Source organism: Phaethon aethereus, assembly GCF_964289735.1.
Source record: "Phaethon aethereus genome assembly, chromosome: 6".
Lineage (NCBI taxonomy): Eukaryota > Metazoa > Chordata > Aves > Phaethontiformes > Phaethontidae > Phaethon > Phaethon aethereus.
The window spans coordinates 22,647,563-22,664,720 of NC_138580.1; the positions used below are offsets into that span (position 1 = coordinate 22,647,563).

The 17,158-nt window shown below is 34.5% G+C and overlaps 1 protein-coding gene across 1 annotated transcript in view; it reads left to right on the forward strand.

The window, feature by feature from the left end:
* The window catches only part of UBR3 (ubiquitin protein ligase E3 component n-recognin 3), a gene marked incomplete at its 3' end in the record, with an annotated part of 116,372 nt that overhangs the window by 37,303 nt on the left and 61,911 nt on the right, over positions 1 to 17,158 (forward strand). The window contains 13 exon segments of the mRNA XM_082001334.1: positions 1,061 to 1,147; positions 1,764 to 1,829; positions 1,918 to 2,007; positions 2,875 to 3,003; positions 3,088 to 3,140; positions 3,787 to 3,920; positions 4,353 to 4,441; positions 4,443 to 4,449; positions 5,887 to 6,021; positions 9,294 to 9,390; positions 10,669 to 10,810; positions 14,252 to 14,356; positions 15,288 to 15,461. Of these exon segments, the coding sequence (XP_081857460.1) occupies positions 1,061 to 1,147; positions 1,764 to 1,829; positions 1,918 to 2,007; positions 2,875 to 3,003; positions 3,088 to 3,140; positions 3,787 to 3,920; positions 4,353 to 4,441; positions 4,443 to 4,449; positions 5,887 to 6,021; positions 9,294 to 9,390; positions 10,669 to 10,810; positions 14,252 to 14,356; positions 15,288 to 15,461 (1,308 nt within the window).

Consider the following 17,158-nt stretch of genomic DNA (forward strand, 5'->3'; position numbering starts at 1 on the left):
GTTTAAGGCCTGTATGATTCCTTGCTCTGCCAGTCGGCTTGTCAGTCATGTTTTCACCCCCATGTTTGAACCCTTTGGTCATTCTCAATAAATCTGAAAGTGTTTTAGAAATTTCTTAGCTTAATTGTTGTACTTGTTTAGTGAAACCTAATGGATGGGAAGTGATTCCAGCTCGAGAGGGAAAGCTCGTGGAGCCTGGCCACCACAGAGGGTGGAGCAGCAGGATGGGAATGTGACTGTTGTATTTCCTGATGAGAAAAGGTGTTTGGCTGAGCCAGTCGGCACTTGCACAGCTTCTGGCTGGCCAACGCACTGCTGGCTTTGGCATGAGAAATGTGTCATAGATATCCTAAGAGTGTGAGGCAGGTCTGAAGTCTGTGTTTAGGGGGAAGGGAAGATTAAAGGAAAAGTCCGTTAAGAAACGAGCCTTTGTAAGTTCTGCTGATCACAGAGCAATTTGGTTTAGCTCCCCTCCCATCTTCCCTTGTTGCATGTCACTGCTTCGCTCCTGGAGGGCAATGTACAGCTCTAGTCTTGAAATACATGACTTAATCTGAAAGATATTATAGTTTTAGGGCATTGTTATAGAACTGTATCATACAATCATAACAAGGTTTGCTTATTGTTAAAACCTATACAGTATTGTGTTATCGTTGCATTTCAGGTGCATTGTGTTAGCCAACTGTAAGGACCTTTCAGTAGATAAAACTTACAGGACATTAGCCATTCCTTTTGGTTGCATGGAAAGACCTTTTTTTTTTTTTTTTAAATACTTAACATCTCTAAATTTTTGGTAAAAATAAATGGATAAATTAAACAACAGTAGGCACTAGGACCAGCTGACCATTCTGTAGATGCCTTAATTCTCACCATTGAAACTATCATCTTTTAGAGTAACGATGAAACCATCCTAACACTTACACAATTCCATATGATGAGGGCATAAATTATGTATTGTAAAAGTATTCTTGAAATAATAATGCTTATTTGTAGTAGGAAGACAGTGACACTTACTTAAAACTGTTTGGCTCGTCTAGTACACTGGTTTCTCTTACTGCAGGAAACACAGGAATACACACGAAATGTCGTCAGATACTGCCTTGAAGCACTTCAGGACTGGTTTGATGCTATCAACTTTGTAGATGAGGTAAATATCCTTGTGAATTTAAGCAAAGTACTGTGAAAATCTGATTAAACTTCAAAGGTGATACATGCTTTCTCCCCTGTCCCCGCCTTAAAATCCTTCTAGGTACTGATTGAAAAAGGATTGCCGTGCTGAAATTAGAGTTTATAGGTAATAGTTGCAATGTTATGTCCTAGCATCCTTTATTTGTAGAGTCTTGGTGATTTAGATTTGCTGGTGCAAGCTTAAGCTGGGTGATTCTTAAAAGGAGTGCCATTGTACTGTTCTGCTGAATGAAGAGCTGAAGTGATGGCAAAAGAGAAGTCCTCTTCAGATATTGTAGTGGGGAGTAGCTTTGCCACGAATATTGCTTTGTCAAGCAATACTTTTGGTCAATTCAGAGTGTCATTAGCTGCTGGGGGCTTGGTAAGAGATTAACTACAGCTGTCTGAATAAGGGAAATTTCTGAATCATCAGAAAGTGCAAGGGAATGAACTAATACTCTGTTAGTGGAAAGTTAAGTCCATCAAATGAAGACATGCAAGATACTGTTCTTGGTGGTTGTGGCAAAGACGTTTGTAGGTTGTTTGATTGTTTTTGTTAAATATATGATATTAAAATATCTTTATTTTACTTTTAGCCAGCTCCTAACCAAGTTACTTTTCATTTGCCACTGCACCGTTACTTTGCCATGTTTTTAAGTAAGGTAAGCATATATTTTAGTCACACAGAAGATGGAAATTCCCTGTTGAGTGTGATTGTTCAGTACAGCGTGTGCTTGCTTTTGTTTCTAGGCTGTCAAATGCCAAGAACTAGATCTGGATACTATCTTGCCAGATCAGGAGATGCTGATGAAACTAATGATTCACCCGCTACAGATTCAGGTACGGGCAGACTTCTGACTTTGATGCAGATGTAGAGATATGCAACAAAAAATAGTTGCTGGCTGATTATTTTAACCCCAGCCATTTAAATATATTTAGAAGTATTTAACAAGGGATAGTATCTCTTAATGTGGAATATCAAAATAAGCAATATGTGACAATAATAACTAGAATATACTGAGTTGTATAAACTACTTTAAAAAGAAGATAAACTCTTTTTTTTCCCCTTCCTATTTCCAAAATAAATGTATCATTAGTTATCATACTCTGAGAAGTATAATATTCACTACAGCAATTTCAAAAGGGTAGGAAGAACAAACCCTTTGAAAACATGGAATTGCATGTTCATGGAATAGCTACCAGTGGAGCGCAAGTTGAGAAGCAACCTGAATCTGAAAAATTAATATTTTAAATTGAGAATGATTCAAGAATGGATGCACCCTGCAACATGTTTTTTTATTTACAAATTTGATTTATTTGTATGTAAGCGGTAGTGAGCAGTATTTGTAATCACTGCTTTTATATCTAACTTCTCCTTAATCATGATGCCTTCATCTTTGGAGTACTTGTCAAGATGTTAATAAATAAATATATAAATAAATCACTTCATTGGCTTTGATCACTTTTGTTGACTGAAATATGCTCTCACTTGAAAGTATGGTATCTGTTTCATAAACTTGCAGTGGTTCCTTTTCATCCTTCACTCCCCAGAAGTACATTAGTATAAAAAAGTATACTTTTACATAGAGGTGTAGTGTGTATGTATATGTGTGATAATATATTGATGATCTGCTAATGTTGAACTGAACAGCTGAATGTCCCTGAAGTATTTGTAACTTTTTATTTTGTTTTATTTTCCCTGAACAGGCAAGTCTTTCTGAAATTCACAGCAACATGTGGGTTAGAAATGGTCTACAAATTAAAGGACAGGCCATGACTTATGTGCAGTCTCATTTCTGCAATTCAATGATTGATCCTGACATTTATCTGCTGCAAGTAAGCTATGTTTTCTGAGAAGCCAAGCCAATGCTTGTTTACAAACAAACTATTGAATAAAATGAATTTATTCTCTTTCCACAGGTCTGTGCCTCTAGGCTGGACCCAGATTATTTTATTTCATCTGTTTTTGAAAGGTAGGGTTAAACAATGTTGTTCAATGTTGTGCTAGCTGTTTACTAAGTTATGCCATGTGTGAGAAAAGGTGCATATCTCATACACATCTTCAGTGGTATAACTGCCTAGCCAAAACTGACATTTACCTAAAGGCTGTACTGAAAAAGGTGTCTCAAGGTATATCCTTGATTTTATACAGGATTGTTTTTTGATTTACAGTGCAGTAGTGAAGCTTCAGACATTTGTTTTCTGAGCGCCTTCAGGGTTTTTTAATTTTTCTGCATGTTCATGTGCAAGCTTTCAGGTTATTGTAGCCTGAAGAAGTAGATAAATAGAGCTGCAATAGCAAGAGCCACAGAAAGGATGTCTGCTTTTCTGGATAGAATAAAATCAGGGTTTGAAAACAGATTAATTGGCATTAGCTTTTATTTATTTCTAAATATGAGCTGTTTTAATGTTTTAATTATATCACATTCCACAGATAGTTAAATAAAAATCCAAATTTAAAAATAAGAGGGTTTTCATGTATGTTTGCGTATTATTGCATTATATGCATTTCATTTTGCATTCATTTTGGGTTGCTGTGAATATTATAATGAGTTTATCAGTACATTTCACATGGGTGTTTTAATGTTGGAGGATGATGTTTCTGACTTTGCTTTGTAGATTTAAGGTGGTAGATCTGTTAACAATGGCATCACAGCATCAAAATACAGTTCTTGATTCAGAGCATGAAAGGTCCATGTTGGAAGGAGCCTTAACGTTTTTGGTCCTTCTGTTAAGTCTTCGTTTACATTTAGGTAAGAATCATGGCTTTAGAAATACTTGTATGTAAACAACGTGCCTGTTCATTTATATTCAATATTTAGTAGCTACCATAAAGCTCATTAGCCATATAGTAACTTAAAGCATTCAGCACTTGGTTTCATTTTTGCCAGTTACTGAATTTTAATCCCTTATGAATTAGAAATAGACATAATACATAGAAATAGAGAAAAATGACTTTAATGGATGTGGGTGATTTGTGTATGTGAAGATGTTGTATCTTTTACAGGAAGACAGCAGTTTTAGTTTGTACCTGTCTCTTCTGAGGTTGTGTCTCTCATAACATTTGCACCCCTCCCTACTTAATGTTTGTATCAAGTTTAACTTGTGTTTAATGACAAATGTATGATGAATGTGGGTTGTAAAATCATGATATTTTAATGACTTTTAAAATTTTGTTGTTCTAGGAATGACAGATGATGAGATCCTCAGGGCAGAGATGGTAGCTCAACTCTGTATGAATGACAGGACACACAGTTCATTATTAGATCTCATATCCTTGGAGTATATTAACTAATGTGCATGAATGAGAACGACAGGTACTTGGATAGTAGTGGGATTTTGGAACTCAAACAACATGTTTTCAGTTTATATAATTATAACAGATTGTGTAAAGGTGTGTTTGAATATACTTATCAGCAAAGGCATTTGCTCCAGCTTTGGTTTGTCTTACGAAATAAGCAATACTTTGTAATAGTTTTAAATGAGTTTTGATAGAAAATGCTAAACTGCTTTTGTTTGTTTGTTTGTTTGTTTAACACTACAGAAGTCTTTTAGGTGTGAGGTTGAAAAGTCTGTTTTCCAATGACATTGTTTAGCCAAGCATCACCTTCACCTGGATTTAAGCCTTTGATTATTGCTAGTTTTATGCCCATATAAAAAGAAGAATAATATATATATAAAAAAATATAAATAAATACATAGCACTGTATGCTATATTGGCTTTTTCTGTCAATAGCTGAAAATGCAAATAATAGCAGTTCTGAATACTGCTTTGGAATTAGAGTGAAATGCATGTGTTACGGGGGGAAGTGTCTTACTTGAAGAACAGCGAACTAAGAAGTCTTTCTGTGCAGTGATACGGTTCATGTCCCCAACAGCTGAATACAAATATGCAGGTTCTACTGTAATCAATTACCTGTAGGCAAATTAAATAGCTTATGGTGATTGCCCAAAAGAGCTTGCAATCCAGGGATAGGCACTGAGCAAAAATGTTAGGAATTTATGAAGATAGGAAAGAATGAGATTGAGAGTTACAAATATGTAGTAAGAATTATTAATTATTACAATATGACCTAGTAACTCAATCACTTAAGCATGTAAAATAAGCAAATCACTTAAAGTGATTCACTGAGGTGAATCACTTAACTATGTAAAATAAGTGAATCATTTATACAAGTAATCACTTATCACTAAGCAGAAGTTTCCATATTTGTAATTGCTACTTGTGGTTTGCGGTAATGTCAGTAGGTCAATTAAGTGTTCCTACCAAAAAGGAGAAATAGCCAATCCAAGATGGAGAATTACTTACTGTGTTTATGGATCCCAAGCTATTTCCTTTTTTCGCACTTAGCTGTAAATGCAAAGTATTCTTGCTATGAAGAGAGTCAAAGTGTTAGTAAATAAAGGCAAGTACAAAAACTTTATATACACTACAGATAGTAGTTTTTGCTTCTCATTTAATACTTACCTCTTGAGCCAAGCACGTAGCAATTGGCTTGCTTTAAAAAGTTAATGTCCTAGCTAGGAGGCTTTGATTCACTTCAGTAATAGTTACTGTTCCATAGCAGCTGGAGCATACAGACCTCTTGTGGTAAACACCGAGCACTGCCGAAATGTAGCCTCTGAAATGAGTGACTGCAAATGTCAAGAGGGAAGTAAAATGCTACGTCCTGCAACTGAGTTAACTTTGCTTTCCTTAACACAAACATTACATTCCAGAAAACCCCAATCCTAAAAGTGGTATTATTCCAGGAAGCTTAAGCTTTGAATCAGTCTTGTCAGCAGTCGCTGATTTTAAAGCTCCTGTTTTTGAACCTGGAGGTTCCATGCAACAAGGAATGTATACACCTAAAGGTATGGTAATCGGTGTCCTCTTCTAACATGCTCAGTGGTAAGATGCTTAACCAAAGGTTTTTTCCTTAAAAAAAACCCAAAACCAAACAACAAAACCCACCAAACAATGCTAAAACACAAAAAAACAAAACCCAAAGCCACCACCACCAAAACCCCACAAAACTTGTTTGACTTTCTCATTATTGTTTATTGCTTATATTTAAGAGCATTACTAAAATCTGTTAATAGTCTTTAATAAGTTCATTTTGATCTAGAATGAAAGTGAGCTTCTTGTATTAATCAGGTATCCTTAGAAAGCAAAGGAAAAATGGAGAACTGAAAAACTATGCTATTTGTATTTCACTGATCTGCATACTTAATCATTCATATGATTTTTAAAAATCTGATGTACATTCAGTAGAGTTTAGAACTGTTTGCACTAGTGAGCTGTCAGTTGTGAAGATATTTTCTTTGAACTTCTCCACATTTTAATTACTACAGATACCATGATTCTATAATTCTTTCATATTCCTTAACTATCTTAGCAGCCTGTAACATTTTTCCCAGTCAATAGTGAGGGTCTAGAAGAAAGCTCAGACTAGACTGGTTGGAGAATACTGTTCTATAATTCTATAATGCATACAGTGCAAAAATGACAAGTTTCTTCCCCTGACCAGCTTGTCATCTAAATTGGACTCAACATAATGTTGGTATATCAAAGGAGAGGAAGAATTTAGGAACTCAGTGTTCCATCACTGTTTCCTGTCACTGAGCAGATAAGCCTGTAGGAATCTGAAATGCTCCCTGTGCTCTGGTTGTGCTTCAGCTCATGGCAAAGCAGAAGCGGGATTAACTCCTTCCTCCCTTTGGGTTCCTCCCTTGAGAACTGGCAGAGTTGGGGTCTGACAATTTTGAAACAATTTGGTTTGTAGGCTGTGTTCTTTTGTGGATTTTTTTGGTGTTGTTAATGTAGGAACTTATACTGAACTGGCTTGTTGGCCAGTTTTTGTGCTGGGAGATTGATGAGTCAGTGAAGATCTTATATAAAAGTAACAACCAGTGGAGTAATTTTGTGAAACCAGAGTTTTGGGAATTGATTTGTTCTGGTTCCTTGATGTGAGATTAGGCATTTAAACATTTATGTATTTAAAAAAAACTTATTTTAATGTTCTGTAAACTGCATTTCTTTATGTCATGGCTGGTTTCTGGAACTTGTGACATGCTGCTCTTTTTCATAACACAGTGTGAAGGAAAAAAAAGGATGGATTATGGTATTTGTAATTATAACACTTTATATTTAGGTAATCTGATGCTAGATTATAGTGTTTTGAGTTTTTTTGGTGTGGGTTTTTTTTTTAAATATAGTTTACCTCTGGAAGAGATTTATTATCTTAAAGTTTTTTTAAGTATCTCATCTCTAGCAGTGAAGACTGAAGTAATTTGTAACACTATGCAGAATCCCTCTTTCTTATAGTAATAAAAAACTGAAAGAGCTTCTGCAGGAATAAAAGACAGCATGGTTTTCTTGTGTACTATACACTTCTAAGTGTTTATAATCTTTAGAAAACTATATAGGTTCTCAAGAAGAATGGTGAGTTGCTTTTAGGAATTGTAGTTTGTGGCTTGTCACAGTTTAAGCAAGTCATGTTGAGATCCATTCCCGCTAATACCTTGTTTCCCTAAATTTGGTGGTGGGGGGGAATCTACTTTATGATCGCAGAAGCCCTGGATTTTCCTTCCATTAACCATAGCTTGAAAAAAAAACAACAAACCAACTTCCAAAAAAAGGACATAGTTCTTCTCTGGATTCTATGAGCTAAAGATGAGCTGCATGTGTATTTCTGCTATTCCCTTTATGGCTCCCTCACTCAGTCCTTTTTGCTCTTTGTGCATTAGCAGCTCAAATAAGCTTGGTCTTTGTTTCAGACTGTAGTAGTAAATTCTGTCCAGAAAAAGTGGATTTTTCACAAGCTAAGTTTCATCAGGTTTCATACACAGCAGGAACTATGCTAAGTGTTCTCTCTCAGCAGCATACGAGTGTGTCTGTAGAACTGTTAATATTAGCAGTGGTTAATAGGAATATAGACCACTTGTCTTCCCGCCTGGGGGAAATAAATCTGAAAAGCATGATAAAGCTGCCTACTTTTGCCTGTGAAAACTTTAAAGAATGTTGTAAGCGCTTGTGTTGTATTATGCCTGCTGGTGGACGTAATTCTGTATCCACTGGTGGTGTTCTTCCTTTGATGGGATCATTGAATCTTGCCTTCATATTGCTCTGTTACAGGAGCTAAACACTTCCAAGCAATTAATAGAATGAACAGCTTCATTTGGCTTTAGGTTGGAAAGTTAGTTTTGTTTTTTAATAACTTGTAAATAGGAAAAAAAGTAGCAGTTGAATGGGCTATCTTTATTTATAGTCTGTTTAGACTTTTCTGTTTGTGATTGCTTTGAAAAGCCACTCTGGATGTTACTTCAGAGCTACTAAATTAAGATTTTAATGCCAAAATAATGCATGGATTTTACTTATAAAACAAAGGCATGTTTGTAAAGGATTGATGACAAATGTTATTTGATAAGAAACTTGGCCATTTGTGGGACTGAAGAAAAAATTGTGTTGTAGTCATTTGGCTCACTGCACTTAATAGTTAAATATCACCTACCTGCTAACTGCTCTGCAGTCTTTACTTCCTATTTTCATGAGGGCTTGTGCTTGTCAAGTACCAAGTGAAAAATCATTAAAACCTTTTCTTACATGTACTTGGAAATCAAAAAGAGCAAAACAAGATGTGTATGGAAAAGGTGGTTTTGGGGCTGCCTTCATATACTTATAATTGGATAAATACATTTACTTAGATTTTTAAATTAATTTGGAATTTAAAAAAAACTTTCATCAGTGTGTATAACAACTGTTATTTTATCAGAAATATGTGATTTTTCTTTTTATCTTTTATTCCACACTGTAAACTATTATGTAACTGAAAAGAAAGCTAGAAGACACTAAAATAAAGCATGCTAATAGAAGAGATCTATTGCCTTAATAGATTGTTAATTTTTTGTTTTGAAATGAAGAAAAATATTTTTGGTGAAATCTGGATATCCTGGTAAGTAATACTAATTATTAGTTATTATATATAAATGTTTTTAGTAAGAATTAGTAAAAATTACTGTACTTTGCTGCAAAAAAATTATTATATAATAGAAAATTACATAATTAAAGCTAGTTAAGAAGAGAATCTAGAATAAGTTCTAGGGTCTGTCAAGAGAATTTTAACATGTGACTTTTTACACAACAGCTGACATTTGGGATAAGGAATTTGACCCTGTCATGGTAATACTTCGAACGGTTTACCGTAGAGATGTACAGTCTGCAATGGACAGATACACAGCATTGTAAGTTGGATCATTTTTAGAAACGTAACATCATGTTGTTGCTCCTTGTGCAATATTATTTTTGTTTTCACTGTCTAATGTTACTCATGTTATTGATGTTTTCAGGCCCCAGATTTGTCCTTGAGCAAATAGTTCATAAATTTACAGGTAGTATCAGGGTTTTGGTTAGCTTAGTCTCCTGCTCTTCCATAAATGTTTAAAAATACCACAGACAAAGCAGTGAATTTCATTACAGATAAAATACTTTAACCAAAAGTTAATGTTTAAAAGTCAGTTGCAAACTGCTTAAAGAAAGCAGCCTTATCTATTTTTATTTATTTTACATTTAGATACATGAAGCACAGTATTACACTGTTCTGTGTTTTGAAATTATATTGAAGATAATATGGGTTTTTTGTATGTGTTCACCCATGACAGAAACCATTGGTGAATTAAATTCTGATTTAAATACAAGAAAAAACACTTGTGGCACTCTTCTAAGTTCTAAGTAGCATGATGATTTGGTCTTAATTCTGTCCGTTAACATTCCATTCCTTACAGCTTCTTACCCTTACAGATTCTTATCTCAGCTAATTTAATTTGGTTGTCTTTTATTTCACACCTTGAGAGTAAAAATCAAGTTTAAAAACCCCTTATAATAAACTTAGTGAAATAATCTTCTGCCCCTGTGCTCATTCCATTCAGTCAAAGGGTCATCATAAACATATATTGTAAGTGATTTTGAGCAAGGTAGTATTCTGTTAAGTAATTGCATTGTTTACTGCACTAGATTCCAGCTTGTTATTAGAAGTGTGGGTGCACATTGAAATTATCACTTAGGTTTTAAGTTCATAGATACGATAGCACTGGTATTGTCAACTATAGCTAATCATGTTTAGCGATTCCTAGTGTTGGCTGTAATCCATTCCTACAGATGTGAGATTTCTATGGTGGATGTTTGACATATGGATTTGAGTGAAGTGAGAAGTTTTCCATCTCTTCTATGTGCCTCTTAGAATGAAAATGGAATTCTTAAATTCATAGCAGTAATTAAAAAATAATTTAACTTTATAAATAAAGGTCATTTAAATCAGTGGTTATCCACAGAAAAATAAGACTGGATTCAGTTTGTGTATATATCCAATTTTTGGAATGCTGCTTAAATAAATTAAATGGCTTAGAAGTGCTCATCAGTTCTGCAGTCAGTCTAAACAAAAAGAATGCAAGGTAGTTGTCTATAACAGTGGCAGTCATCTACATTATTGTAGTGTTTAACATAAGTCTCGTTTGTTTCAACAGTTTAAAGCAAAGTGGTAAATTCCCTGGGAACCCATGGCCTCCTTACAAAAAGAGAACACCACTACATCCAAGTTATAAAGGTCTTATAAAGCTTTTACACTGTAAAACCCTGCACATCGTGCTGTTCACGCTTCTTTACAAGGTACAGTCATAATTCTCATTAAGTCCAGTATTTTACTTTCACTTTTTTAGAATGGGAGTTATTAGAAGCATGATTTTTTTAATAGGTTATTTACAGTAGTCAGGTTCAAATTTATATAATGTTTTTATTTTTGTTTTATTTTCTAAATCTAGTATGATGATGTTTTTCTACCATTTTCATTCTTTCATGAAAGATTTTTTCATATATACCTACACTAAGTCAGGTTCCTGAGTGGATGAGCAGCCCTACTCTACTTTGAGGAACACTATCTTAATCATTAGAGTTGCTGATTGAATTGTTGTTCTGTGATGGTTTCAGGGAGCGTGGTTGTGTGAGTGGTGATCCTTTGGCTCCCACTGCAGAGTTTTAAGGCATCAGCAGCCTGTTCAAATACATGCAACCTTGATGGCTTTAGATCCTAAATGGCAAATAAGTCTCATAATTGCAGTTGGTCCTACCATAGCTTCCCAGATATCTTCTGGCTTTTGAAAAGGTTATAGCACTTGTTTTTCAGGACTAATTGATGCCTTTAAATTGTGTTTGATTTTGTCTTTGATAGTTGGCTGCCCTCTTTAAGAGAAGTGTATCCTTTTTGAAGAGTATGTTCATTGGAAAATGGGACTCTGAATCTGTCTTTGTACTTGGAAAGTGCTTTCAAACCAGTGTGCTGCAGAGGAAGTGGTTTGATGAAGTAGTGCTTTTCCCGGGCACACTGTCATTTTGTGCTCTGCTAAGTGCTCCCAGCTCCCCTAGAGCTCTTGTTTTGTTTCACTGTTAAACTTCTGTTGAATAGAAAATACCTATTGTTATAACAACAACTGTGTGGTATTCACAAAGAGCCATGCTTATTCCCCTGGAGTTGTTCCAGCCGATTTCTTTCTCTACAAACATATCGTATAAGTGGTCAGTGTATCATTAAGATGAGTGAAGACTTAAGACTTTACCTGAATTAATTCAGTAGATTTCACCTTTATGACAGAAAAGGACTTTTTCTGCAAAGCTTTGTATTCCTTACAAATTAATGACTTCAGTAAACTATAGGTTTACACACCAGAGCTGACTAGTACTTTGCCTGGAGTGGCAGTACCTTGTTTCCCAGGGATTTCCATAGTTTTGGCTAGAGAAGCTGCTGTGTGCAGTATGGTTAACCCTGCTTAGCCCTGGCCCCCTGCAGGGGCTGGGCTGCCTGATTCCTGCAGGGTGAAGAATGAGGCTGAGATGTGGTAGTACGTAGCAGAGACTGGGGAAAGAGAATACTTAGAGAAAGTACTCAACAGGAGACTTACAGGAGGGCTGCTGAAGAAAAGGACATTTTGGGATTATGTAGAAGATGAAATAATATTTTGACATGGAACAAAAATGGAGAATGTAGGGAAGGAATGCATCGTCTTTTACCGTCCTGCTTGTATTGGGGTTTTGGCCATTTTATCTCTTTTTCTGTTAAGAAGCCTGAAGGACTTAAACCTTGAGAATCTTAAAATTTCTGGGTTGCTGTTATAGCTGGAATGCCAAATATGTTTTTGCCAGATTTATGGATGATAGAAATTACATAGTGATTGATTCCATGGGTTGGCTTAAATGATGTTTTGTCTATTTGTGGAATTTTACTGATTTATTACAGCCTTTATATCTCTTGGCTTTTGGGACTGCCTACAGAAGAACAGTAAACTATATTTGATAATTTAACTTTCCAGAAGTGTTAGTCAACATGACTTTTGATTCTGACTGGTACAACTGCACATGGTTTTCATATTAACATTACACTGAGTGCCCATTTTAATTAAATAATCTCTGTAATCTCAGATTTGATTGGGTGTGCAAATCAGATGCTCAAACATAATTTAGAAAAGCTATTGTAAAACAGTGTTTGTTTGAAGAACTTTTCTCTCTGGTGTTTCTAATTATCTACTTACGAAATTTGGACCTTTCAAGACCAAGTTGTGTTAAAAACTTTACTAAGCTACACTCTAAAAATACTCATTTCTATAGTGGCCTGTCTACAATAAAATTCTAAACTTTTTTTCTCATCCACTTTTTTGGTAACTTGCAGGTTCTTGCCATTTTCTTCCCTTTAAATTAGAATATTCTCTAGAGGAAAGTTGTCCTGGTTTTTAATTTCAGCAGCACTGGTTCTTCCTCTCAATGCATTGAAAGCTGTGTTAGAAGAAAGATATGGGCATTTATTAATTTAAAGATAAGATTATTTATTATTTGTAATTAAAAAAGATTATGAAGATGGTTGTGAACTAAATTCATGTTAACCCTTCTGGTATTCCCCATTATTGAGGCATTGCTTAGAGGACTATGACCTCATGGGCCTTATGGTGACTGATATATGAAAAAGGGAGGGAAGGCTAGGTGCAGCTGATGGTAGTGGTGTTTGTGTAGCTTTACCTGCCGCTTCAGTGTTAAAGTAGCTTGAACTAGTAACAATTTTAAGGTGCAAATTTGTTTGACTGGAAAGAGATTAATTTTGCTTTTGTGATGATGCTCAAAGGTTGGTTTTTTCTAAGCCTCAAAATTATTTTTAATAATCTTAAAATAGAAAGTGAAGAATCCAAAGTATTATCCAGAACACTCTTTTTGTACATTAAGATATATTGAAGTCTTAATAGGCTGAGTGGAATAATGTTGTCCTGTCTTTTGAATACAACACCCTTGTTGATCCATCACACCCAAAATTAAATGTCTTATTTTGTAGTAATGTTCCATTGCTGTTATGGGAGAGCTATATTAAAGCTATTACTCTTACTATTCTTGGCCTACTTGGAACTTTTAAAAAATCCTATAGCATAATCATTAATCAAGTATTTTGTTGGAGCATTCAGTCATAACAAGAGTGAAGTTTAAAATATCTTGCTGGTGTTTCAGAGTAGATATTCCAGGAACTTGAATAGGCAATTCACTGTGCTTGAAAATAATTTTTTCCTAACTGTATATTTATGCTTGTGATAAGACACATGCATTTCAACACTTTGAAAGTATTATTGTGCAACAAAAAGAAAATTATTTCAAATTTAAAGTTGGTGCTCAGTGTCTACCAAAAATATACTTAGGGTAACAAGTGTTGTTATGGTGTTCTGCCTGTTTAGTCTTTTCTTTTTAACTGATACTTGTATCTCATGATACAGCTCTTGTGAGCACAGTGATTAATTAAGAAGAAAAACCCCAAACAAACAAACTGGTAAAAATCATGTATGTGGCTCAAGACCTTGTACTTTTCTTAGTGTGGCTAACCTGGAAGGTCATGCTTAGAAATAAAATTTGTAGGTAGTATCTTGAGCTTCTTCGTATGAGACTCCTGGCTACTTTCTTTACCTTCCAGTTTTGGTTGGAGATGTCCATCAGGTTTTTGGCAGATTTTGTTTTTTTTGTAATAGGGATTTTAAGAGTATCAAAGATAAACCCTTCTAAGATGTGAATATTTGTTTCCCTGCCTAGATATTAATGGATCATCAGAATTTATCAGAACATGTGCTTTGCATGGTTTTGTATTTGATTGAGCTGGGGTTGGAAAATTCTACAGAACAAGAGTCAGATGAAGAGGTAAGAATAAATACCATCTTCTTCATTAAAATATAAAAATATTGTCTAATGATTCAATAGTCTTTAAAAATAGATGTTTATTAAAATTTTAATTTTACCATAGGAATTAGAACAAAACATCTTTCTTTTTTTCCTTAAGCAGGAATCAACTAAGCAAAAAAATGTAAGAAAATTCCATACTGTTGTGAAGAGGAGTATGGTATCTTGTTATGTTTCTCAATAGTTTCTGTATATCTAACCTGACAAAACAGATTGGTTAGATCTTTACTACTCTGTAATTTAGTACATGAAATTGGGTGCAAAACCAAATTACAGCGATTGAATCTAAAACTCACTTAGATTTCTAGATTTTCAACTGAAACCTGTATCACTGAGCATTTTGTTGTTAAAGCTCTTTATCTTCTAAAATGTATGAATTAGCCAAAATTTTAGCTGTGCTTTTGATGAGAATTTGAATATAAAGAACCATTATTTTAATGATATCAGGTTTCCTTATGGTATATGACTTTCATAATTTTTCCTACTGTTTAACATTGCTTATATTACTAAGGATCTGCCACACTTTTTTCAGATATTGTCTTCTGTATAGTTTGGATTTTTTGTATTAATCTTAGATTGTACAGTTTAGGATTACTGTGAGTAGTTCCTTTTACTTGTGCTGGGTAGTACTGATTGCACGTATTTCGTTACATTCATAATTAAATGTGTAGATTTATGTGTTTATCAGACCTGTAGTCCTCATGGTAGGCATCAGTTTTATAATTTTTAAGATGTGTATCGGCTTTAATGAGGTACATCGTGTTTAACATATTGTTCAACATATTGTTCCTATCTCACGGAGAGATGATGGCCTCTGTAATAGAGTTAAAAAAACAACATGAATTATTGTAACACGTAAGAAAAAGTATACTTTTTAAAAATATTATTTTAGGAATCTGCAGGTGGACAAGAGCGTTGCCATGATAGTTGGTTTCCAGGTAGTAACTTGGTTTCTAACATGCGTCACTTCATTAACTATGTACGAGTAAGAGTACCAGAAACTGCTCCAGAGGTGAAGAGGGAACCACCTGCAAGCACGAGTTCTGATGGCTTAGCTTCATCACAAGTAAGTATATGCCAGTCCTTTTTCTAGATCAGTTTAAGTTACTGCCTGTTTTGACTTTTTTTGTTAGGATTTTTTTTTTTACTGTTTTTATGAATTAATTAAGATACTTTATTTCTCCAGTAATCCTTCCTAAGTGTACTGATAACAGAAATAGAATTTATTTCAAATGATACCTCCTTCCAAGTGATGTATTTAATGACTTTTTTTTGTCCTCAATCTGCCAGAGTTCAAGGCGGAAGAGCCTCCAGAGAGAGGTAGATCTGTGTGCAGTTTGTTCTCCTAAGCAATTAACTAGCAACATGGCTTTAATTGTGCTCATCTTAACATTCAATGAAATCTTCTAATTTTCCTGAATTTCCTTTTAATTCATATTGCAAGGACTCATGCTTTTTTCATATTGTTGATTGTAATTTTAGGTAGTAGACTTTTAAGCAAAGAAATGACCTTACATTTTTAATACTTATTTTGAAATAAAAGCGCTCTATCAAATATAAAACATCATTGATAGCTTACTGCTTGAGCTTTGTGTTTAGGCCTGTTTTGTCTTGCCAACCTATTACTAACATTTAATAATGTAGAGTAGTCCTAGCTTTCTTGAATCTAGATAAGTTTAATCTTACATTGAAAATGCATTTAAAATTATTAATGGCAAGTTTATTTGGGGTTTTTTGGTGAAAACAAAATGAATATGTAAGTAGTGGGATCCTGAAAGATTTATACCTGGTAGATAATATAATCTCTGTGTCAGGATTGCTTTTGTATCAGATTATTGTATGCCAGAGGTAGTGAAATACAATGGGTATTTCTTTTGCATGTTAATGTTAGAAAAATAGATCAACATTTAAAGTAGGTAGGCGAGATGAAATAGATAAAAACATAAAGAAGGTAGGTGAGATGACTGTCAGAATACCATTTTTATATTTGATCTCTGAAGTATTTGGTCTCTCTTGGCTGCCCAGCCTTCTGAGAAGGAGAGGGTAAGATGTTAAAGTGTTCTGAATTTCATGTTCAAAATACTCAGGAAACATCTCTCTGCTATGTATTCAGTATATGTGAGTTGCTTCCATGTATCCTTAATTTGGGACTGAAAGCAAGAGTAGCATAGAATAGAAACATTTGAATGGGCTCTGTCATTAATGTAAGTGCACTCATATGCTCATGTGCTCTGAATAGCAAGCTCTGCTTGCAAATATGGGTATGTGGCTTCTGGATCTCAGCTAATAAATCCACATGTAAAAGACAGTGCCCATGGGGATATGTAGGCTCACCTGCGTTTAGATGTGTGGGATTAGGAGTTACATTCTGCAGCAGTGCTCAGTAGACTTTAATAAAGATATTTAAATGGCATAAAGATACTGACATTATGAATATTACAGGAAAAGTAAGGAAGTATTACTTGGAGGACAGAATTGTAAGTTTGACTAGAGCAAAGCCAATTTTCAGTTGTTTTGGTATGGGAGATATTTGCATTTTGTACTTGGCTTTTTATGCAATTATGTATAACAGAATTGTATAAAAGTATGACATACAGGATTAGTATTTTTCTATACCAAATTTCAGTAAATTTTGGCAGGAGAGAGGAAACTTAAAATGTTTTGTGCTTTTCCTCCTAATCTAAAATATTTTCTATAGTTTTATAAATGTATGTTGGTTATATTTGTATTTTTGAAAATTAAACATTGTAATTTTTTCCCCAA